This window comes from Helianthus annuus, chromosome 14 (assembly GCF_002127325.2).
Source record: "Helianthus annuus cultivar XRQ/B chromosome 14, HanXRQr2.0-SUNRISE, whole genome shotgun sequence".
Lineage (NCBI taxonomy): Eukaryota > Viridiplantae > Streptophyta > Magnoliopsida > Asterales > Asteraceae > Helianthus > Helianthus annuus.
In genome coordinates this window covers 117,694,617-117,712,319 of record NC_035446.2, presented here as the reverse complement: position 1 = coordinate 117,712,319, position 17,703 = coordinate 117,694,617, and the positions used below count along the sequence as shown (strand labels likewise).

Sequence of the window (17,703 nt, the reverse complement as noted above, 5' to 3'; positions counted from 1 at the left end):
AGTTTTTAAAATATTATATGTAATCTTCTCTTCTATACTAATTAGTGTGTTATTTTAATTAAATTAAATTTAAAATAGTTAAAAAAACAAAATCGATATGGCTGGCCACACCAGCAGAAGCCACGACACACTACACCCCTTATTTTTGAATATTATTTTATGAATCCCACATTAGCCACGTGTAAACAATGTCCCCATCTCAAACTCCCCACACCTGTAGTATTATGGGGCGTTTGGTGTTGCGTTTTCAAAATAGATTTTGCTTTTTGAAGAAGCATATAGGTACATGCTTCTTTAAAACGCTTCTTTAAAACTGCGTTTTGAAGGCAGATAATCATTTTTTCATCTAAACACCCTTTTATAGATTATTTATATTTACAAACGCAATAATCAAATAATCTCTTAAAAACGTAATTTCAAACATCCAAATTCGGGAACAAGCGTTACAGAACTAAGGGTATACGGTGTGGTGATCGGTAAAGGGTGGCAAACCCCTTTACCGATCGGTAAACACCACCGCCAACATCTTGTTTGCCGAAATGGTAAAGAAAATCGGTGAGGGAACACCGATCGGCAAGAGGGAGGAAGGAGAGAGAGGGAGGGTATTGTGGGTGGGGTCCATTCCAATCTCAACCAATCACATCTTTTTCTTTTTTTTTATTTAAAAAGTTTACCACTTCACCAAATGTCTAAACCATTGCCAACACTTTTCACCAAAGTTTAAACACTTTTCACTAATTGACGTGGCACACTCTCATTGGTTGATTTTTTAGTTTGCCACTCTCAAGTGTTTAACCACTTCTTACACCCTAAAACAATCGTTTTGAGAGGTTGAAAAGACTAAAATGTCCTTGAAGAGTATACAAAGTGCCTAATTTATATGCTCCATACCATCTATCTGTGGGCGTTGTAGCAGAGACCAAAGATGACGACGATGACCGTGATCCGGTGGTTGCTGGTGGCGTTAACGTTGCTACAAGTCCGATCAGGTGCCTCCGATCACAAATACAAACCTAACGATGAAGTTCCTATCTACGCTAACAAAGTCGGCCCCTTTCATAACCCTAGGTACACCTTCTGCTTTCTCTGCATCAGTAAACTAGATCTCCGATACATGCGTTCAATTTTGTAGATCATGTTACATATTTACTGTTTAATTGATTGATTCGGAAAGAATTAAGGTTTAGGCTTTGTGATTTGTTGGATCTGAGCTTGAAACGGTTCAATTGTGTTAATTAGGGTTTATGTTGTCGTGGTTTTAAGTATCGAATTGGATCTTGGAATGTTTGGTGATTGTTTCTGTTGTGTTTTGAGTTTAGATGCCAGCTGTGTTGTCTCTCTCACTGCCTAATTTATAAGTTATAACTTGTGTCATTAAAGTTGTAGAGATCAATATTTTTAGAAAAGTATGTTTTAATTTGCAATTGATTAGGCTAGTTGTTATGTGAGCTCGGACGATAATGCAAATCCATACAAACATTTCTTAATTTGTTTTTTTTTTTGGTGTTTTAGAGAACTATTCCATCTTGTCTTTCATGTTTCTAGATTGGAAACACGAGAAGTTGCTTCAGGTCTTCAATCATATCGTTGATTATATAATTTATTCAGTCAACTTTAATAAAAAAAAATAATAATAAGGCCCCAAGCCTCTAGAAAGCTTTTCTATGTTTTTGTATGTAAAGTGGCTATTCAGGGATGCAGAAGTGTTAGCTGCATCATGCGGTTGCGGGCTGTGTACACTGTACGTGTGTGACATTATTTCTGTTTTATATATAGTATGATGATCAACCACAGATGCAAAAAGTTGGTCTTGATAGCTATGTTGTCAGAGTTGCAAGGCACACTCAAAGCTCATAGGCCGAGTCCGGAGCCTTGGCGCTTAAAAGCGAGGGTTTCTTAAGCTAGGCGTATAGTATAGAGTACCATTTGGGGGTTTTAGACATGTTTTAGGGCTAGTTTAGGCTGTTTTTGGTTAGTTCAATGCTTATTTAAGTTGATTTCAGCCTTATTAGGGGCCTTTTTTTCCATTTTTGGTCGGATGTTCTTTTGGCCAGAAAGTGCCCTGAAGTAGCGATCGAGAGCCTGAAAGCTCACCTTTCAGGGAGCAGCACATTTGGTGTGCTGGGTTGCGCCTGTGCGCCAAGGGAGCTTTGACAACATAGCTTGATAGTTTGTCAGATGCAAGTGAGAGTATTATTGATAAGGATTCTGGCTCTATGTGGTGTGTCTTTATGTGTCATATGATGCTTTAGTTTAAGCAATGGTTTTGTAGTTGGTGCCATGCCTGTGCTATGAAATTAGTGCATGAAGGGTTGGTAATTGGTATGCAGTTCTGCTTCAGTATGCCAATAATTCTTGGAAGTGGATACATTCTTTTTTCTTATATTTATGTTCTTTAAAATGCATCGTCTGTTAAACCGGCACCGGCACCCAATGGCCACCGGCACCCAAGTTAAACCGGTTCGAGGCCTAAAGTGCTCGGGTTCGAATCCTGCTTGCAGGCTCTTCGCTCCCCTCGAAACGGCTGGGTAGTCACCGCCAGGCAGCGTTGCCGGGTCGCTAGCTTGGGGAGGGGGATCCTTCCCGCGGTCAGGGGTACGGTCAGGGGTACCGTGCAATTACCCTTTTTTAAAAATGCATCGTCTGTTATTTTTTATATGTACTATTATCCATAAACATATAAAACATTATATCCATAATTTATACTATATTCAAGTTTTATGCATGCTTATACCTTCCTTCTGTCTGACACTCGTATTTCAATAACGATCTCTCTACAGTGAAACATACCGCTTTTTTGATCTTCCATTCTGTTTACCAGGTGTGTATATTTTGATTTATTACATATCATCTTTCACTTTTTGTATGAGCTGTAATTGCTCTTGCCGGCATGTATCATTGATTTTCATGTATTTTACAGCTCATTTAAAGGAGAAGCCAGAAGCACTTGGTGAAGTACTGAACGGAGATCGTTTAGTAAGTGCTCCTTATAAGCTTGAGTTTATGCGCGAAAAGGACTCTGAACTTGTATGCAGAAAAAAACTAACAAAAGCGGAAGTATCCAAATTTCGAAAAGCTGTTGCCAAGGATTACTATTTCCAAATGTACTACGATGACTTGCCTTTTTGGGGCTTTCTAGGGAAGGTTGAAAAAGACAAAACTGACCCTAGTGAGGAGAAGTATTACCTGTTTAAGCATCTTCATTTTGAGATCCACTACAATAAAGACCGTGTGATAGAGATAAACGCAAAAGCCGATCCTAATGCTGTTGTGGATCTTACTGATGATAAAGAAGTTGAGGTGGAGTTTCTGTATACTGTGAAGTGGAAAGAAACCGATATTCCGTATGAGAGTCGAATGGAGAAATACTCCCAGACTTCTTCACAGCCACATCACCTGGAGATCCATTGGTTTTCGATTATTAATTCGTGTGTCACGGTTCTCCTTTTAACTGGTTTTCTTGCTACCATTCTTATGCGGGTTCTTAAGAATGACTTTGTTAAGTATGTAACTAAATCCATTTATTTAATATCGAGTAAAATGTCATTTTCGACCCTGAGGTTTGGCCAGTTTTGCGTTTTTTGTCCAAAGGTTTGTTTTTCCGCATCCGGTTCCAAAAGGTTTGAAATCTTGCCATTTTCATCTGGCTCGTTAACACTTAACTCCATCGATTTTTATCCGTTAAAGGGAAAAAGACCGAATTGCCCTTTAAGTTAACAAAAAAGACAGAAATACCCCTGACTTAACGGAGAAAAAGGGATGAAGTTAACGAACCAGATGAAAATGGCAAGATTTCAAATCTTCTATATCCAAATGCGGAAAAACAAACCTTTTGACGAAAGTCGCAAAACTGGCCAGACCTCAGGACCGAAAATGGCATTTTACTCTCTTATTTATTTTTTGTTCTTGTTTTCTCTTTTCCAGCGATTAATTTACTTATGGTTATTTGCAAAAAGGTATGCTCATGATGAAGAGGAAGCTGATGATCAAGAGGAAACCGGTTGGAAGTACATTCACGGTGATGTTTTCAGGTACCCGAAGTACAAGTCTCTGTTTGCCGCTGCACTTGGTTCCGGCACCCAGCTATTTTCCCTGTAAGTAGAATATCAATGACACACTTTTCATCTTCAATTGGCTAATTTTGAATTCTATTAACTTTGGACTACTTGTTGGTTTTTACTTTTACCAGTGCACTTTTTATTTTCGGGCTAGCTCTAGTTGGTGTATTTTATCCATATAACCGAGGAGCTCTGTTTACCGCACTGGTTGTCATATATGCACTTACTTCTGGGATTGCAGGCTACACCGCAGCCTCGTTTTATCACCAGCTAGAAGGAACTAACTGGGTATGCAAATATGTAATATGGTACCCTACTTAATTTTTTATGTTAATCTAACATTTCAGTTTTAAATCAACAGGTGAGGAACTTACTATTGACAGGCTGCCTATTCTGTGGGCCCCTCTTTCTTACTTTTTGCTTTCTAAACACTGTTGCAATCGCGTACACCGCCACTGCTGCTCTACCCTTTGGTACAATAGTGGTGATTGTGTTAATATGGACATTGGTGACTTCACCGTTGTTAGTATTGGGCGGTATTGCTGGCAAAAACAGCAAGGCTGAATTTCAAGCACCCGTTCGCACCACAAAATATCCCAGAGAGATCCCGCCGTTACCGTGGTACCGTAAAACCGTGCCGCAAATGGCCATGGCTGGTTTTCTTCCTTTCAGTGCAATCTACATTGAGCTTTATTACATCTTTGCCAGTGTGTGGGGCCACAAGATTTATACCATTTACAGTATCTTATTTATAGTCTTTATCATCCTCCTCATTGTTACTGCCTTTATAACTGTGGCGTTGACTTATTTCCAACTTGCTGCTGAAGACCATGAATGGTGGTGGAGGTATGTAACGTTTTCGGTTTGGACGTTTAAGTTGCGTTGATTCTTTTGCTGGTGTAATGCTTGACGTTATTTGTAAATTGTTTTCAGGTCTTTCTTGTGTGGGGGGTCAACCGGTGTTTTCATCTATGGGTATTGTTTGTACTATTATTATGAACGTTCTGACATGTCGGGATTCATGCAGACATCGTTTTTCTTTGGTTACATGGCTTGTATATGTTATGGTTTCTTTCTCATGCTTGGAATGGTCGGTTTCCGGGCGGCTTTGTTCTTTGTTCGCCATATCTACCGCTCAATCAAGTGTGAATAGAAGTTTAGTGTTCAAACAGGTATGTCCAGTTACTTTATGGAATATACGTTTAAAAGATGCACACACGCACACACACCCCTTGCATATATGTTGGTATATATATGTATGTGTGTGTACTTTACAATGCACATCTCACAATGTATAGTTTGATCTGTTTTATCGATGAATTGATGTATTACTGCAGAGTTATATATTACTGCAGAAAGCATCCTAAGTATTAAGATTTATATAAGACAGATTATTTTATTTATGCTAATTACATTTGTCACATTAAATATTCATAAAAACTACAAAGATTTTGCAAAAAAGCTTTGCGGTTGTACACATGTATAATCTTTGGGAGAGTTTCATTACAAAAGACTAATTATTGCGAGACAAAAGGAACAAACCTAAATCGTTTGATTTTTTTTTATCAGTGGTTCATATATTTAAAAGTTTTACTTCTTACACACAAATGCTATGTTAAGTATATAAAAAACTATTAAACTAATTTGTTCATATGCTGTTTTCATTTTTAAAGATTTACCTACACATTAATACATGTGTAGTGTAGGTTCTATAAATAAACGAATTTTGTTTATATACTTTTTTAGAATGTTGGAAGAAATGACATTGTATATTAACCATATTTATGTATTTTTTTTTTAAATTGAAAAATGACTGAGTTATTCTATTCTTCCAAAAAACAGTTTCTGTGAACCATTCACTTAATCTTTTATGTTAACGGTTAATTCTAAGGAGTTGCTATTGTTCTTGCTAGCTGCTGCTGCTGCCGCCGCCGCTGACAGGGTGAAACCATCAAAACTATGAGAACTAGTTTACTTGATGAGTGTTTTGATATACTAGTTTATGTTATTTCATTTTCCGTTTAATAGGAGTCAAATCATACCTAGTCAATTTTGGACATACATTTTAATATGTAGCTTGTAATTAAATTTCAGTTTGTGCAACTCCAGGTACTATATCAGCAGATTTTCTTAAGTTTCCTTGTTTGTATTATAAATTTGTGTCGGTATTACTTTACTTACCAGCTTTATCTAGTTAATCGGATTATAACTTTTTTTGGCCAGCCAAAGAAGAAATTTATTAAAACCAACAACCACAAAACAGCACCCATGGCAAGAAGCCAAGGGAACTGGAATACAGAACAAAACCCAGCCAAAAACAAAAACAAACCCCTCTTAACTACCCAACATCAACACTGTGTTCCCGAGTTTCATTTAACATTTGAAAAGAAACGATTTTGAACGATTCAAAAAAGGTTGTGTTACAGAGTTTTTTGAAGGAAGGAAATAGAAAGAAATGGACGGAAAACTTATGTGTTTTTTCTTTCGTTTTAAATCTTTTCCAAATTGGAGAGATTTGGAAGAAAAATATTTTTAGTACATTTTTACTTATTTTCTTTTTTCCCCTTGATTCATTTTCTCTTCTTTCTTTTGTTTATTAAACTCGAGAACACAGCGTATGAGCTCCAAAATTACACCAAGTGTCCCAGCTCAGCTCAGTATATTAACTGTGACAACCCGAACTTTTAAGGTTAGTGTCGTTTCATTGCCCGTGATCTTAACTTCTCATTATTGCTCTCCAACGCTTCATCCTACGTTAAATTTGCTAAACGTTATTTGCTAAACGTTTCACCCTATGTTAAACTTATTAAACGTAAATGTAATTGGTTATGATCATTGTGTGTGTTTGGGCATGGGCCGCACATATCCTTGGGTCGTAAGCACTTTTAAAACCATCTCGGCCCACACTGTCAGGCCCGAACCACTTGAACCCAATTCTTAACCCAACATCTTTATGGACTTTGCACATTTATAGAACTAGATTACTGAATTGGTTAAGGGGGGGTGGTTATAGTCCAACATTAAGGGTATTAGATCTTGGCCCACATACACATAATAAGCCAGCCCACAGTCCACACGCATATATGTTTGTGCATGGGATGTTGCACTCATAATTCCTAAACGTATACACACACACCCAAACCCTAATAGCTTCGGACTTGTGGCAGCCCCTTCTCTCCCGTACATCTTTTCTGATCTTCGGTTAGTTTACTTTCCTCTCCCTTAGATTAATATTAGTTAGTTATCTTGATTGTATATGTTATGTGATCATGGTTGTATAGCATGTTAAGGAATGGTAGGGTGACATATGATAATGAAACTTGTTTTGAACAATTAGTAATAATCAACGAATGAAGATGTGAAAGTAATCGTTACATGATGTCTTGTGAGAAACAAATGATATTAATATATAATCTCGTTTTATGATTGGAAACGTGACATAAGTTTGGATATGATTCCGTGCTTGACATGACTGCTCTTGTGGTGCATGATTAGTTCTTAGGTAATTATTGGGTACTAGGTGTTATATAACAATGGATGATTTTGTTATAATAATAACTGATATTTGATGTCTTTGAGATTCCAGTGGTTAGCAACTGATTGTTAAGATGATAGGGTATCCTTGGATTGTGCACATGGATAATTAAACTTATAAGGTGATTGTGTGAGATAGATGATCAACTATTCTAGTGGTCCAATACACTTGAAGGAAAGTGGCCTGACAAGTTGTTATCATGTTATGATAACCTTGAATAAAGTGGAGGTCATGTGAAGTCTAAATCTAATCATTAAGATGTCATTGATAGCTTAGGGAATGTTGAGTAGTAATTAATGCTATGATGGTTATCCTGGTTAGATACTCGATGCTATATAGACACATATGTATGAGTTTTAGATCAATAGAATTGTGAGCTATATTTCAGCAGCCACGGCTGAAACGTCGAAATCTACAGAATCAATAGCAAGTAAAAATGAACAGGAGGAAGAAGGAGAGTACCGACCAGCCTCGACGACGCCGGCACCGAAAATGGGACCAGAGTTACCGGAAAAGGAACCAGACGAAATTGGGGACCAACCGGAAGTTGTAGGGACTTTTCCGATGGAAAACGAAAGGTCAGGGGCGAGCATGCTGCATGGGAAGTCGAAAGGAGTGCATGGGGCAGACGTAGACATGGTTATCGAGGAACAATCTCCAAGGGAGGCGGCTGGTTTTAATGATGTGGGACCTGAAAAAGATGGGAATCAGATAGGTGGTTTATTTTTTAATTTGGGCTGCCACACTGATTTGGGCCGTTGCCAAGACACTAGGTCCAGAAAAAGACCACGATGTACCAGAAGCCCACAAAGTCCAAAGGAAGAAAGTCTTAATGATTGGGCCAATAGATTTCCTTTCCCTCCTAGTGGTTTTGACTTAAATAACCCAGTAGAACTTCTATCTGGTGACAATAATTCCCCTGGGCTCTCGGTACAGGAGAATCAAGAAGAGGATGAGTTTACTGAGAATGCAGGTCAAACACGTTTAGGAGTTTCTGAAAACCTAGAAGCAGCTCAGATGTTCGGTGCTAACGAGGAGGTTGGTCAGAGTGAAGCTCAGGCGGCTAGCGACCATGTCCCAAAACTGTCATGTACGGTAAATGTGAACACGAGTAACATATTAGAGGCCGAGGAGACAATATCGCTAGGTTCAAAAGTGGGTTTTCAACTAAGAGATTCACAAGCTATGATGGAAGCGATAATTGAAGGAGAGGGTGGACAATCGTTTCCCAAATGAATTTTCTATCGGTGAATCTAAGGGGAGTCCGGGACTCCAGGAAGGTGGAGTGGATAAGAGGCCTGAAGACAACTCATGGGGCACATTTTGTCGCGATTCAGGAAACAAAGATGGCAGGTAATTTCAATTTTTCGATTAACCGTTTTTGGGGCAGAACATTACTGGACTATGAAACGGTGGAGGCGATTGGTAGATCTGGGGGTCTTCTAACGATTTGGGATCCCACTGTGTTCGAAAAATTCGGGGTGATAAAGAACCGTAATTTTTTAGCGGTCGCCGGCAAACTCCGAATGACCGGGGATGTTGTGTTAGTTGTTAACATATACGCACAGAACGATCCGATCGAAAGACGTGCGTTGTGGGGGGAATTGGTGCAGCTCAGGAGATCACAACCAGGGATGTGGGTGTTTCTCGGTGATTTCAACGACGTAAGGAGACCTGAAGAGAGGTTCAATTCTGAATTTAATAGCATGAATGCTCATTTTTTTAATCAATTTATTGAAGATGCGGATCTAGTCGAATATCAAATGGGCGGAAAAAAATATACATACAGGTCGGATAATGGTACAAACATGAGTAAATTGGACAGGTTCTTGGTAAGTAGAGATTTCATGGGTAAATGGCCGTTGGCTTCGGTTACGGCTTTATCAAACCTGGTCTCTGACCATTGTCCTATACTTCTATCCACGGTGGAAATAGATTATGGAAAGATCCCGATTCGTTTGTTCAACTCCTGGTTCGAAATCCCGGGAGCGGTTGAATATGTAGAAAACCTTATGGCAGTGTTCCGATTTCAAGGGCCGGCTGATTTGGCGTTAGATGTAAAGTTAAAGTGGGTTAAGAAGCGGCTTAAGGAATGGGTGTATAGCCGAAAGTCTGAGATGAACAGTGAGTATAATGCAAAGGTGAAAAGACTGGAGGAAATCGAAGTGGTAGCTGAACAGAGACTCCTAAATCAAGTGGAATTGGAGGAAAGGGCAGAGTGCAAGGATCTTATATCGGAGATGGATAGATTAAAGTCCATGGATATGAGACAAAAATCTCGGTACGATGGGCTAAGGACGGGGACGAGAACACGAAGTACTTCCACGGGGTAGTGAATGCAAACACGAGTAACAACATGATACATGGCTTATACATCGATGGAGTATGGGAGACGTCGCCAACCTTGGTAAAAGACCATGTTTACTCTTTTTTTGCAAGAAAATTCGAAGAACCAGTAGTCTCGAGACCAGCTCTTTGTTGTCCAAACATCTCAACGGTGTCAATTGAGGACGCCCAAGCTCTGGTATGCCCCTTGACGCCCGTAGAGATAAAACGGGCGGTGTGGGATTGCGATGGAGATCGAGCCCCGGGCCCAGATGGGATAAATTTTCATTTCATAAAAAAGTTTTGGCACAGATTGGAAGTGGATTTTGTTAAAGTATTTGAACAATTCTTCTTGACTGAACAATTAAATAGTGGGTGCATGTCATCTTTTTTGGCCCTTATTCCAAAGCGCGCTGACCCAGGCGGGTTACATGAATATCGTCCAATAAGCCTAATTGGATGTATAAACAAAGTTGTGTCAAAGGTACTATTGAATAGATTGAAGGCGATCATTCATAAACTGGTTTCGGAAGAACAAACGACATTTTTGGCAAACCGTAGTATTCTTGACGGGGTCATAATTTTAAATGAGATTATACCATGGATGAAAAGAAACAAAAAGGAAGGGATGATTCTAAAAATAGATATCGAAAAGGCTTATGATTCCCTAAGTTGGGATTTCTTAAGCTCTATGCTTTGCCAGATGAATTTTCCTTCGAAATGGAGGAATTGGGTCATGGCAATTGTGAAATCAGCTAGGGCCTCGGTCCTCGTAAACGGCTCCCCTACGCAAGAATTCAATTGTTCGAGAGGTTTGCGACAAGGCGATCCGCTATCTCCGTTACTTTTCGTCCTCGCTATGGAATCTTTGACCGGGGTGATGAAAAAAGCGTGCGAAATTGGGGTGTTTCAAGGTATACCTCTATCACAAAATGGTTTCCCTTTGTCCCATTTTTTATACGCCGATGATGTCATATTTGTGGGGGAGTGGTCTTTTGACAATTTGGTAAGCCTGAAACGAATTCTCAGATGTTTCTTTCTTACCACGGGGCTAAAGGTAAACCTTAAGAAAAGTAGTTTATACGGGGTGGGGGTGGAAGACACGCATGTACAACTCATGGCCAATATGTTGGGGTGCATTAGAGGGTCGTTTCCTTTTAAGTACTTAGGTCTACAAGTAGGGGCCAATATGAATTTGGTCAAAAATTGGGATCCGATGATAGAGATATTCAAGAAAAGATTGTCGGTATGGAAGGCCCGCACTCTTTCTTTCGGGGGGCGGATTACTCTTATTAGGGCTGTCCTTAACGCCTTATGATGCGTGTCGGTGTGTATATATTTTAGATGTATAATTAAGCCCTTTTTACACTTTTAGCCATGTTTTAAATTTATAAAACACGATATTTACTAACACTAAACACACATATGGGCAAGTGCACCCATCGTAGACGTAGTATAGTGTTGGTAAGATACCGAGGTCGTCCAAGGACACAAGAGCTTTTAATACCGGTTTATCCTCAACGTCTAACCAAATCAAAAAAGGTAAAAAAAATGTTTTAAACTAAGAAAAATAAAAACTAACTAAATGCTGAAAAATAAAATAAAATAAAAACAGATAGACAAGATGAATCACTTGGATCCGACACGTGTATTAGTATAACCTTTGATTATTTTTGCACTTTTGCACTTGTTTAAGAGATTATCTTAGTTATTGTAGTAGGCCCCTCTTTTGAAGGCGACGTTACCCTCAACCCAGTAGTTTGAGTCAGCAAGGATACAATCCTAAAGGGTCGGATTATTGAAAGATAATGAATTAAGTTATTAATGCAAATTATGGTAGGCCCCGCTTTTGGCGGTGACGTTACCCTCGGCTAAGTAGTCTGAGTCAGCAGGGATACAGTCCTAAATAGCCGGGTTATAGTATTAATAGTAGTTAGCTTATGAGGGGGTCAAAGAGTTTGGATCCCCGCCATCCAATACCTATGGGCATTGAAGGAGATCCTACTAAATTTGACCCAGGTCCCAAGCAGGACCTCTAAACGCTGAACAAGGGCAAGACCCTTACCAAACCGTTCCCTTAACCCCCGACCAGGTAGCCAACATACCTCCATATAGACCGTGGAGATATGAATGGTGAAAATCTTTTATTTTATATAGACAGTAAAATAACGCCAAGACACCACGGACAAACGATAAGGAAAGATCACCTTCAACATAAGTAACTAGTTATTAAAGTCATTAATACAAAACCAAATAAAAAGTGCAAAAGATTAAAAATAAAAAGTATTATACTAAACACTTGTCTTCACCAAGTGATGTAAGAGACTTAGGCAAACATGGCCTTGATTGTCAAGAACTCTTACGATCAATCTTGGATCCCGAGACGACTCACACACTCTACGATGGACAATGGATGATGGTGGTGGATGATGGTGTTATGGTGGTGGTGGGTGGTGGATGAAGTGTGAGAGAGGTGGTGTGCCAAGGGATGAGAGAGAATGAAACCAAGCTCCTCTATTTATAGGCTGAACAGAACGCTGGACACGGCCCCGTGTCCGCTGGACACGGCCCCGTGCCCGTCTGACATTCTCTCTCTTCATTAATTGTAATTGCGAATTACAATTAATGCGCCTGCTGTACTTTCAACACGCCCCCGTGCCCGCTGGGCACGGCCCCGTGGTGAGCAATGGAAGCTTCTACTGGTTTGTCTTTTCTGCTGCTTCCTGGGCACGCCCCCGTGTTCACTGGACACGGGGCGTGTTCAGACTCTGTTCTCTTCTCTTTGTCTTGGGAGGTGCCGTTGAGGGTCCGGGCAGTTTACTTTTGTTCCTTTTCTTGTATTTATGGTAGAATTAGTGGTCTTTTTGCTTCTTTTGTGATTTTGAGCTCATTTCATCCTGAAAATACAAAAGGAAGACAAAAACACTCTTTTTCCAACATTAGTACTTAAAAAGGGTTAGTTTTATGCCTTAATTGATGTGTTTTATATGTTGCATTTTACACACATCAAATACCCCCACACTTGAACTTTTGCTTGTCCTCAAGCAAAACTCTTTTAATGTGGCTTACACTCCCAAATGGAATAGGTAGAAGAGAAGTTTTTTTTTTTTTTTTTTTTTTAACTTGTCCTAGAGTGTCGGGAATCCAAGGTTTGTATAGGTTCTATTTTTATTTTATTTACAATCTTATTCGTCATGGTTTATTTTGAACTTTTCATAAGATAAACTACTTATTTGGGCATAGCATGCCTTATTAAAATTCCATTTATATACAAGTTCACATACCTCACGGGAGATCACTCAATCACTCGGCCGAAGGTGTATATTTAAGTGAATCGCTCGAGAGCGGCACGGATTTACATTCTCCATATGCTTGCCAAGCGATCAATCCTCCTCCTTTTTAACTTTTTACCTTTGTAAATATCAAGAGGTCTTTTGGGGTGAAGGCTTGGGTTTAAAGGTGGGTGGTTGGTTAGTGGTTAGTAAAAAGGGCGAAAATCGTAACAAGTGTCGGTTTTCGTAAAATACCTTATTTTTGGTGACATTTATTTTTGAAGTATTTCTACAAACAAGCTTTTTGTAGCTTATGTTTGTTTTTGACTTCATTTCTTTTTTTTTTTTTTTTTCGTCACGTAAAGGGTATGTTTATGAAAAACCGAGTTTGTTACTAAAATAAAGGTGAAAAAATGAAAAAGGTTTTTGGTGGGTAAAAAAAAATTGTTTTGGGGGTAATGAAATGAAAGGTTTAGGCTCAAAGGGGTTTTCTAGGGGGATTTTGGGTAGGTAAAAAAATGAAAAATAATGGTTTTGAAAGAAAAATAGTTAGTCCTAATGCCTCCATCATTTACTTACTTGGGTTTAAGTTGGTAAGGACCGGGAATGTATCGTCGTGGCAAGTTCTAGATTTGTAAAGACCGAGCGGCTATTCACACAAGAAACGAAAAATGAGCATTTAATCTAAATATGTGTATTTTTATGCTCAATAAAGGCTCAAAACTCACTTTTTGTGGGAATGGGTTTTTAATGTGACCAAGCATATATAATCGAATTTTAGCTAGACTTGTTATACCGTTTCATAATTTTCTTATGTTAGTTCTTTTTATCACGACGCTATCGGTTGTAAGTTTGTAAAAATATAACCCTTTTATAACTTGTTATTCCCAACTTAAACTAAGACAAGTAAATAAAATAAAAAATGAAAAAGTTTTTGAAAAAATTTGGGGTGTTTAGCGGTTCCAATAGAGTTTTGTGTAAGGCTTGTTTTAGGATTTTGCAAAATTCCAAGGTTTTAGCATCCCCCCCACACTTAAATTACACATTGTCCTCAATGTGTCCAAAAATAAAGTTTTTGGTTGATTAGAATATGTAAAAGTGTGTTTGAAAACAAAGATTTGTGTTACTGGCGCTCTGGACACGGCCCCGTGTTGACCGGGCACGGCCCCGTGGTCAAGTGCCAGTAACAAAAATTATAGAATTGAAACAGAAGCCTGGACACGGGGGCGTGTCCGCTGAACACGGCCCGTGTCCAGTTACCTGAACTGGGTGATTTCCTGCAGGGGGCTCAGCACGGGGCCGTGTTGGTTGGGCACGGCCCGTGTGGAGCCTTCTGTTATGGAGATTTTGTCGGTTTGTTCTGTTCTTCTGCATGGTTCCATTTTTTCTCGTTCCCTTTTTCATCCATTACCACCATGAGTCCATAAATCATAAAAACCATCATAACATTGCTAATAGAGAGATAATTCATAAAGATAAAAGTTACATAGATAGTAAGCTTATGGAGTTCTAGCCCTATGTTTTATTTTAATTTTAGCAAAATTTCCAAGAATCTACTGATCTTGGTTAGATAAGGCTTTGTAGAGCTCCACCTTTCGGATGCGTTTCTCCTCATATGTCGGCAAGCCACTCCTCTACCTCCCTTGGAAGGAGGAAGGAAGGCTCGTTTGCATTTGTTTGAGGAGTTTCAACTTCCGCCGGGACTTCTTGTGGGATTTCCATAGGAGGTTCCGCGGGGATGTCTCCCCACCCGGTAGGGTTGTTAATACCGAGTGCTAAGTTCCAGTCTTGTTGTGGAAGGACTGGTTCCATAGGAGGTGCCACCAAAATGTTTAACCTTTGGTGCAAAAGGTTAATCTCTTGGAAGCTGCTTTCCAATCCCATTGTAAGATCGTTGATACGGTCAATGAGGACCTCCTCTACGGACGTCATTTCGTCGAGAGCCTCTCTTAGTGCTATCACGTAGTGCACAAGTGTGGCTTCAACGGAGGGCCTCCTTCCCCTTCGGCTGTTTGAGGAATGAACGGATGATGTTTCGCTGTTTTCACTCGCCATTCTACGAAAAATAAACCAAAAATAGTTTATAAGACTAAACAGCTTCTGGACACGCCACCGTGCTCACTGAGCACGGCCCCGTGTTCATCTTTCTGCAGAATTTTTGGAGCAAGGAATTTTGGTCTTCTAAGTTATTTTCTGAGTTTATGCAAGCTTTTTGACAGTAAATAACTCTAAACAATGTTACATAACATGTTTTTACCAAGATTCCATGACCAAAATTCCTTGTTTCCTACCATAAAGATTGAAAATTCAAATTTCTCATGGTGGTTTTTTTTTTTTTTTTGAAGAAAGATGAAGAAGAAGGAAATGTCTAGAAGAGGAAAGGACAAGATGGGTTGTTGGAAACTTCTTTTAGACTTACCTAGGATTGTTTGAGAGAAGATTCCTTCAAATCTCTGCCCCCAAGTTGGTCCAAATGTGCAGGATTTTTGGCTGCATTTATAGAAAATGACAGCCCGCTGAACACGGCCCCGTGTTCGCTGGACACGGCCCCGTGTGCAGAGAAAATTCTGACACAGTTTGTCCGTATTCTGACGTCATGATCAGAAGGGAATCTTTTGATGGACACGGGGGCGTGTTGGCCGAGCACGGCCCCGTGTCGGAAAGCTGATTTATGAAGTTTTGTCTTTTAAGGAGCTAAATTTTTATCGGGTGGCTCCTGACTTGTTGGAACAACCCCAAAATGCCTAAGATACCTTAATTGTCCTATACTAAGGCGAGAACGCAAGAGGTTGTCGGTGAGGGTAATTCCTATTTTCATTCTAGGTGGACAAGTCCAACCCTTTCCCGGGCTCTCGTTAAAGAAGGTGTATGCCGAATCGCTCAGGTCTATGTATGCACCGAACGAGGTCGATGGGGAGTCCTTCACGGCACAATCGGCACAGGGACGACTATCGTCCACGTCTTGTTTAGGAAGAAAGGTATTTTTGGGAGCAACGAGGTTGTCAGAATGCGGTTCCAACATTTCCTCATGGTCATCATCTTGGGATGGATCTAAGAAATCCTTCCTAAGTTCTTTTGACCAATTTAGAAGTAGTTCTTCTAGTTGAAATAGCTCGTCAAGGAGCATATCTCCTAGAATATCTGGTTGGGCGCATTCGAGGGAGAAATAGTGTTTATTTTTACTTTCGCCCCTCTTAAGGTTACAAGGAATTGGTGGGTCTATATAGTGTGGCCTATAAGTGAGGAAGAAACATTTTAATTCCTCGTGTTCGCCTCCACATATTTGACACCACAAACCATAAGAGTGCCGAAAGTAAAAAGAATCACTATTACTCATGTTTGTATCAGAAGTTACCAACCGCCGGGATCAAACGGTTCTGTTTTCAGCAACTGAATCTTGGGCACGGGGGCGTGTTGAGTGGACACGGCCCCGTGTTCAGCCTACTGTCTGATATAAAACAGGATTGCCAGTTCCAATGATTGGGCACGGGGCGTGTTCAGCGGGCACGGCCCCGTGCTGAGCTCTGCAGAAGCTGAAAAATCTAAAAAAAAATCCTAAAAATTAAAGAAAAATAAAAAGATGATTAGGCCGTTGATTCCTAACTTTCTTAAAATCCTTGTGTCCCCGGCAACGGCGCCAAAAACTTGATGCGTGTCGGTGTGTATATATTTTAGATGTATAATTAAGCCCTTTTTACACTTTTAGCCAAGTTTTAAATTTATAAAACACGATATTTACTAACACTAAACACACATATGGGCAAGTGCACCCATCGTAGACGTAGTATAGTGTTGGTAAGATACCGAGGTCGTCCAAGGACACAAGAGCTTTTAATACCGGTTTATCCTCAACGTCTAACCAAATCAAAAAAGGTAAAAAAAATGTTTTAAACTAAGAAAAATAAAAACTAACTAAATGCTGAAAAATAAAATAAAATAAAAACAGATAGACAAGATGAATCACTTGGATCCGACACGTGTATTAGTATAACCTTTGATTATTTTTGCACTTTTGCACTTGTTTAAGAGATTATCTTAGTTATTGTAGTAGGCCCCTCTTTTGAAGGCGACGTTACCCTCAACCCAGTAGTTTGAGTCAGCAAGGATACAATCCTAAAGGGTCGGATTATTGAAAGATAATGAATTAAGTTATTAATGCAAATTATGGTAGGCCCCGCTTTTGGCGGTGACGTTACCCTCGGCTAAGTAGTCTGAGTCAGCAGGGATACAGTCCTAAATAGCCGGGTTATAGTATTAATAGTAGTTAGCTTATGAGGGGGTCAAAGAGTTTGGATCCCCGCCATCCAATACCTATGGGCATTGAAGGAGATCCTACTAAATTTGACCCAGGTCCCAAGCAGGACCTCTAAACGCTGAACAAGGGCAAGACCCTTACCAAACCGTTCCCTTAACCCCCGACCAGGTAGCCAACATACCTCCATATAGACCGTGGAGATATGAATGGTGAAAATCTTTTATTTTATATAGACAGTAAAATAACGCCAAGACACCA

The 17,703-nt window shown here is 39.7% G+C and overlaps 2 protein-coding genes across 3 annotated transcripts; both read left to right on the top strand.

The window, feature by feature from the left end:
* The first annotated feature begins 883 nt into the window (after positions 1-883).
* On the top strand, positions 884-6,214 carry LOC118486392 (transmembrane 9 superfamily member 2-like). Of its 2 annotated transcripts, none has more exons than XM_035982801.1 (8): positions 884-1,068; positions 2,781-2,821; positions 2,921-3,503; positions 3,957-4,094; positions 4,190-4,346; positions 4,420-4,904; positions 4,992-5,230; positions 5,975-6,214. In XM_035982801.1, the coding sequence occupies exons 1-7, from the start codon at positions 926-928 to the stop codon at positions 5,209-5,211; spliced, it is 1,767 nt and encodes a 588-aa protein (XP_035838694.1). In that variant the 5' UTR covers positions 884-925; the 3' UTR covers positions 5,212-5,230; positions 5,975-6,214. The 2 variants fall into 2 exon arrangements, with proteins under 2 accessions (XP_035838694.1, XP_035838693.1); XM_035982800.1 differs by having other exon boundaries at positions 5,972-6,214.
* Positions 6,215-8,825: 2,611 nt separating this feature from the next.
* LOC110907231 lies at positions 8,826-9,926 on the top strand. The gene has a single exon (XM_022152241.1). It carries the CDS (start codon positions 8,826-8,828, stop codon positions 9,924-9,926), a length of 1,101 nt encoding a protein of 366 aa, XP_022007933.1.
* Positions 9,927-17,703: the final 7,777 nt, after the last annotated feature.

Bases quoted from the DNA above. Each gene is read 5' to 3' on its own strand.
- LOC118486392 (XM_035982801.1), top strand. From the start codon at position 926: ATGACGACGATGACCGTGATCCGGTGGTTGCTGGTGGCGTTAACGTTG. The intron at 3,504-3,956 runs GTATGTAACTAA...ATTTGCAAAAAG, and splicing joins CTTAAGAATGACTTTGTTAA to GTATGCTCATGATGAAGAGG. The intron at 4,347-4,419 runs GTATGCAAATAT...TTAAATCAACAG, and splicing joins AGCTAGAAGGAACTAACTGG to GTGAGGAACTTACTATTGAC.
- LOC110907231 (XM_022152241.1), top strand. From the start codon at position 8,826: ATGAATTTTCTATCGGTGAATCTAAGGGGAGTCCGGGACTCCAGGAAG.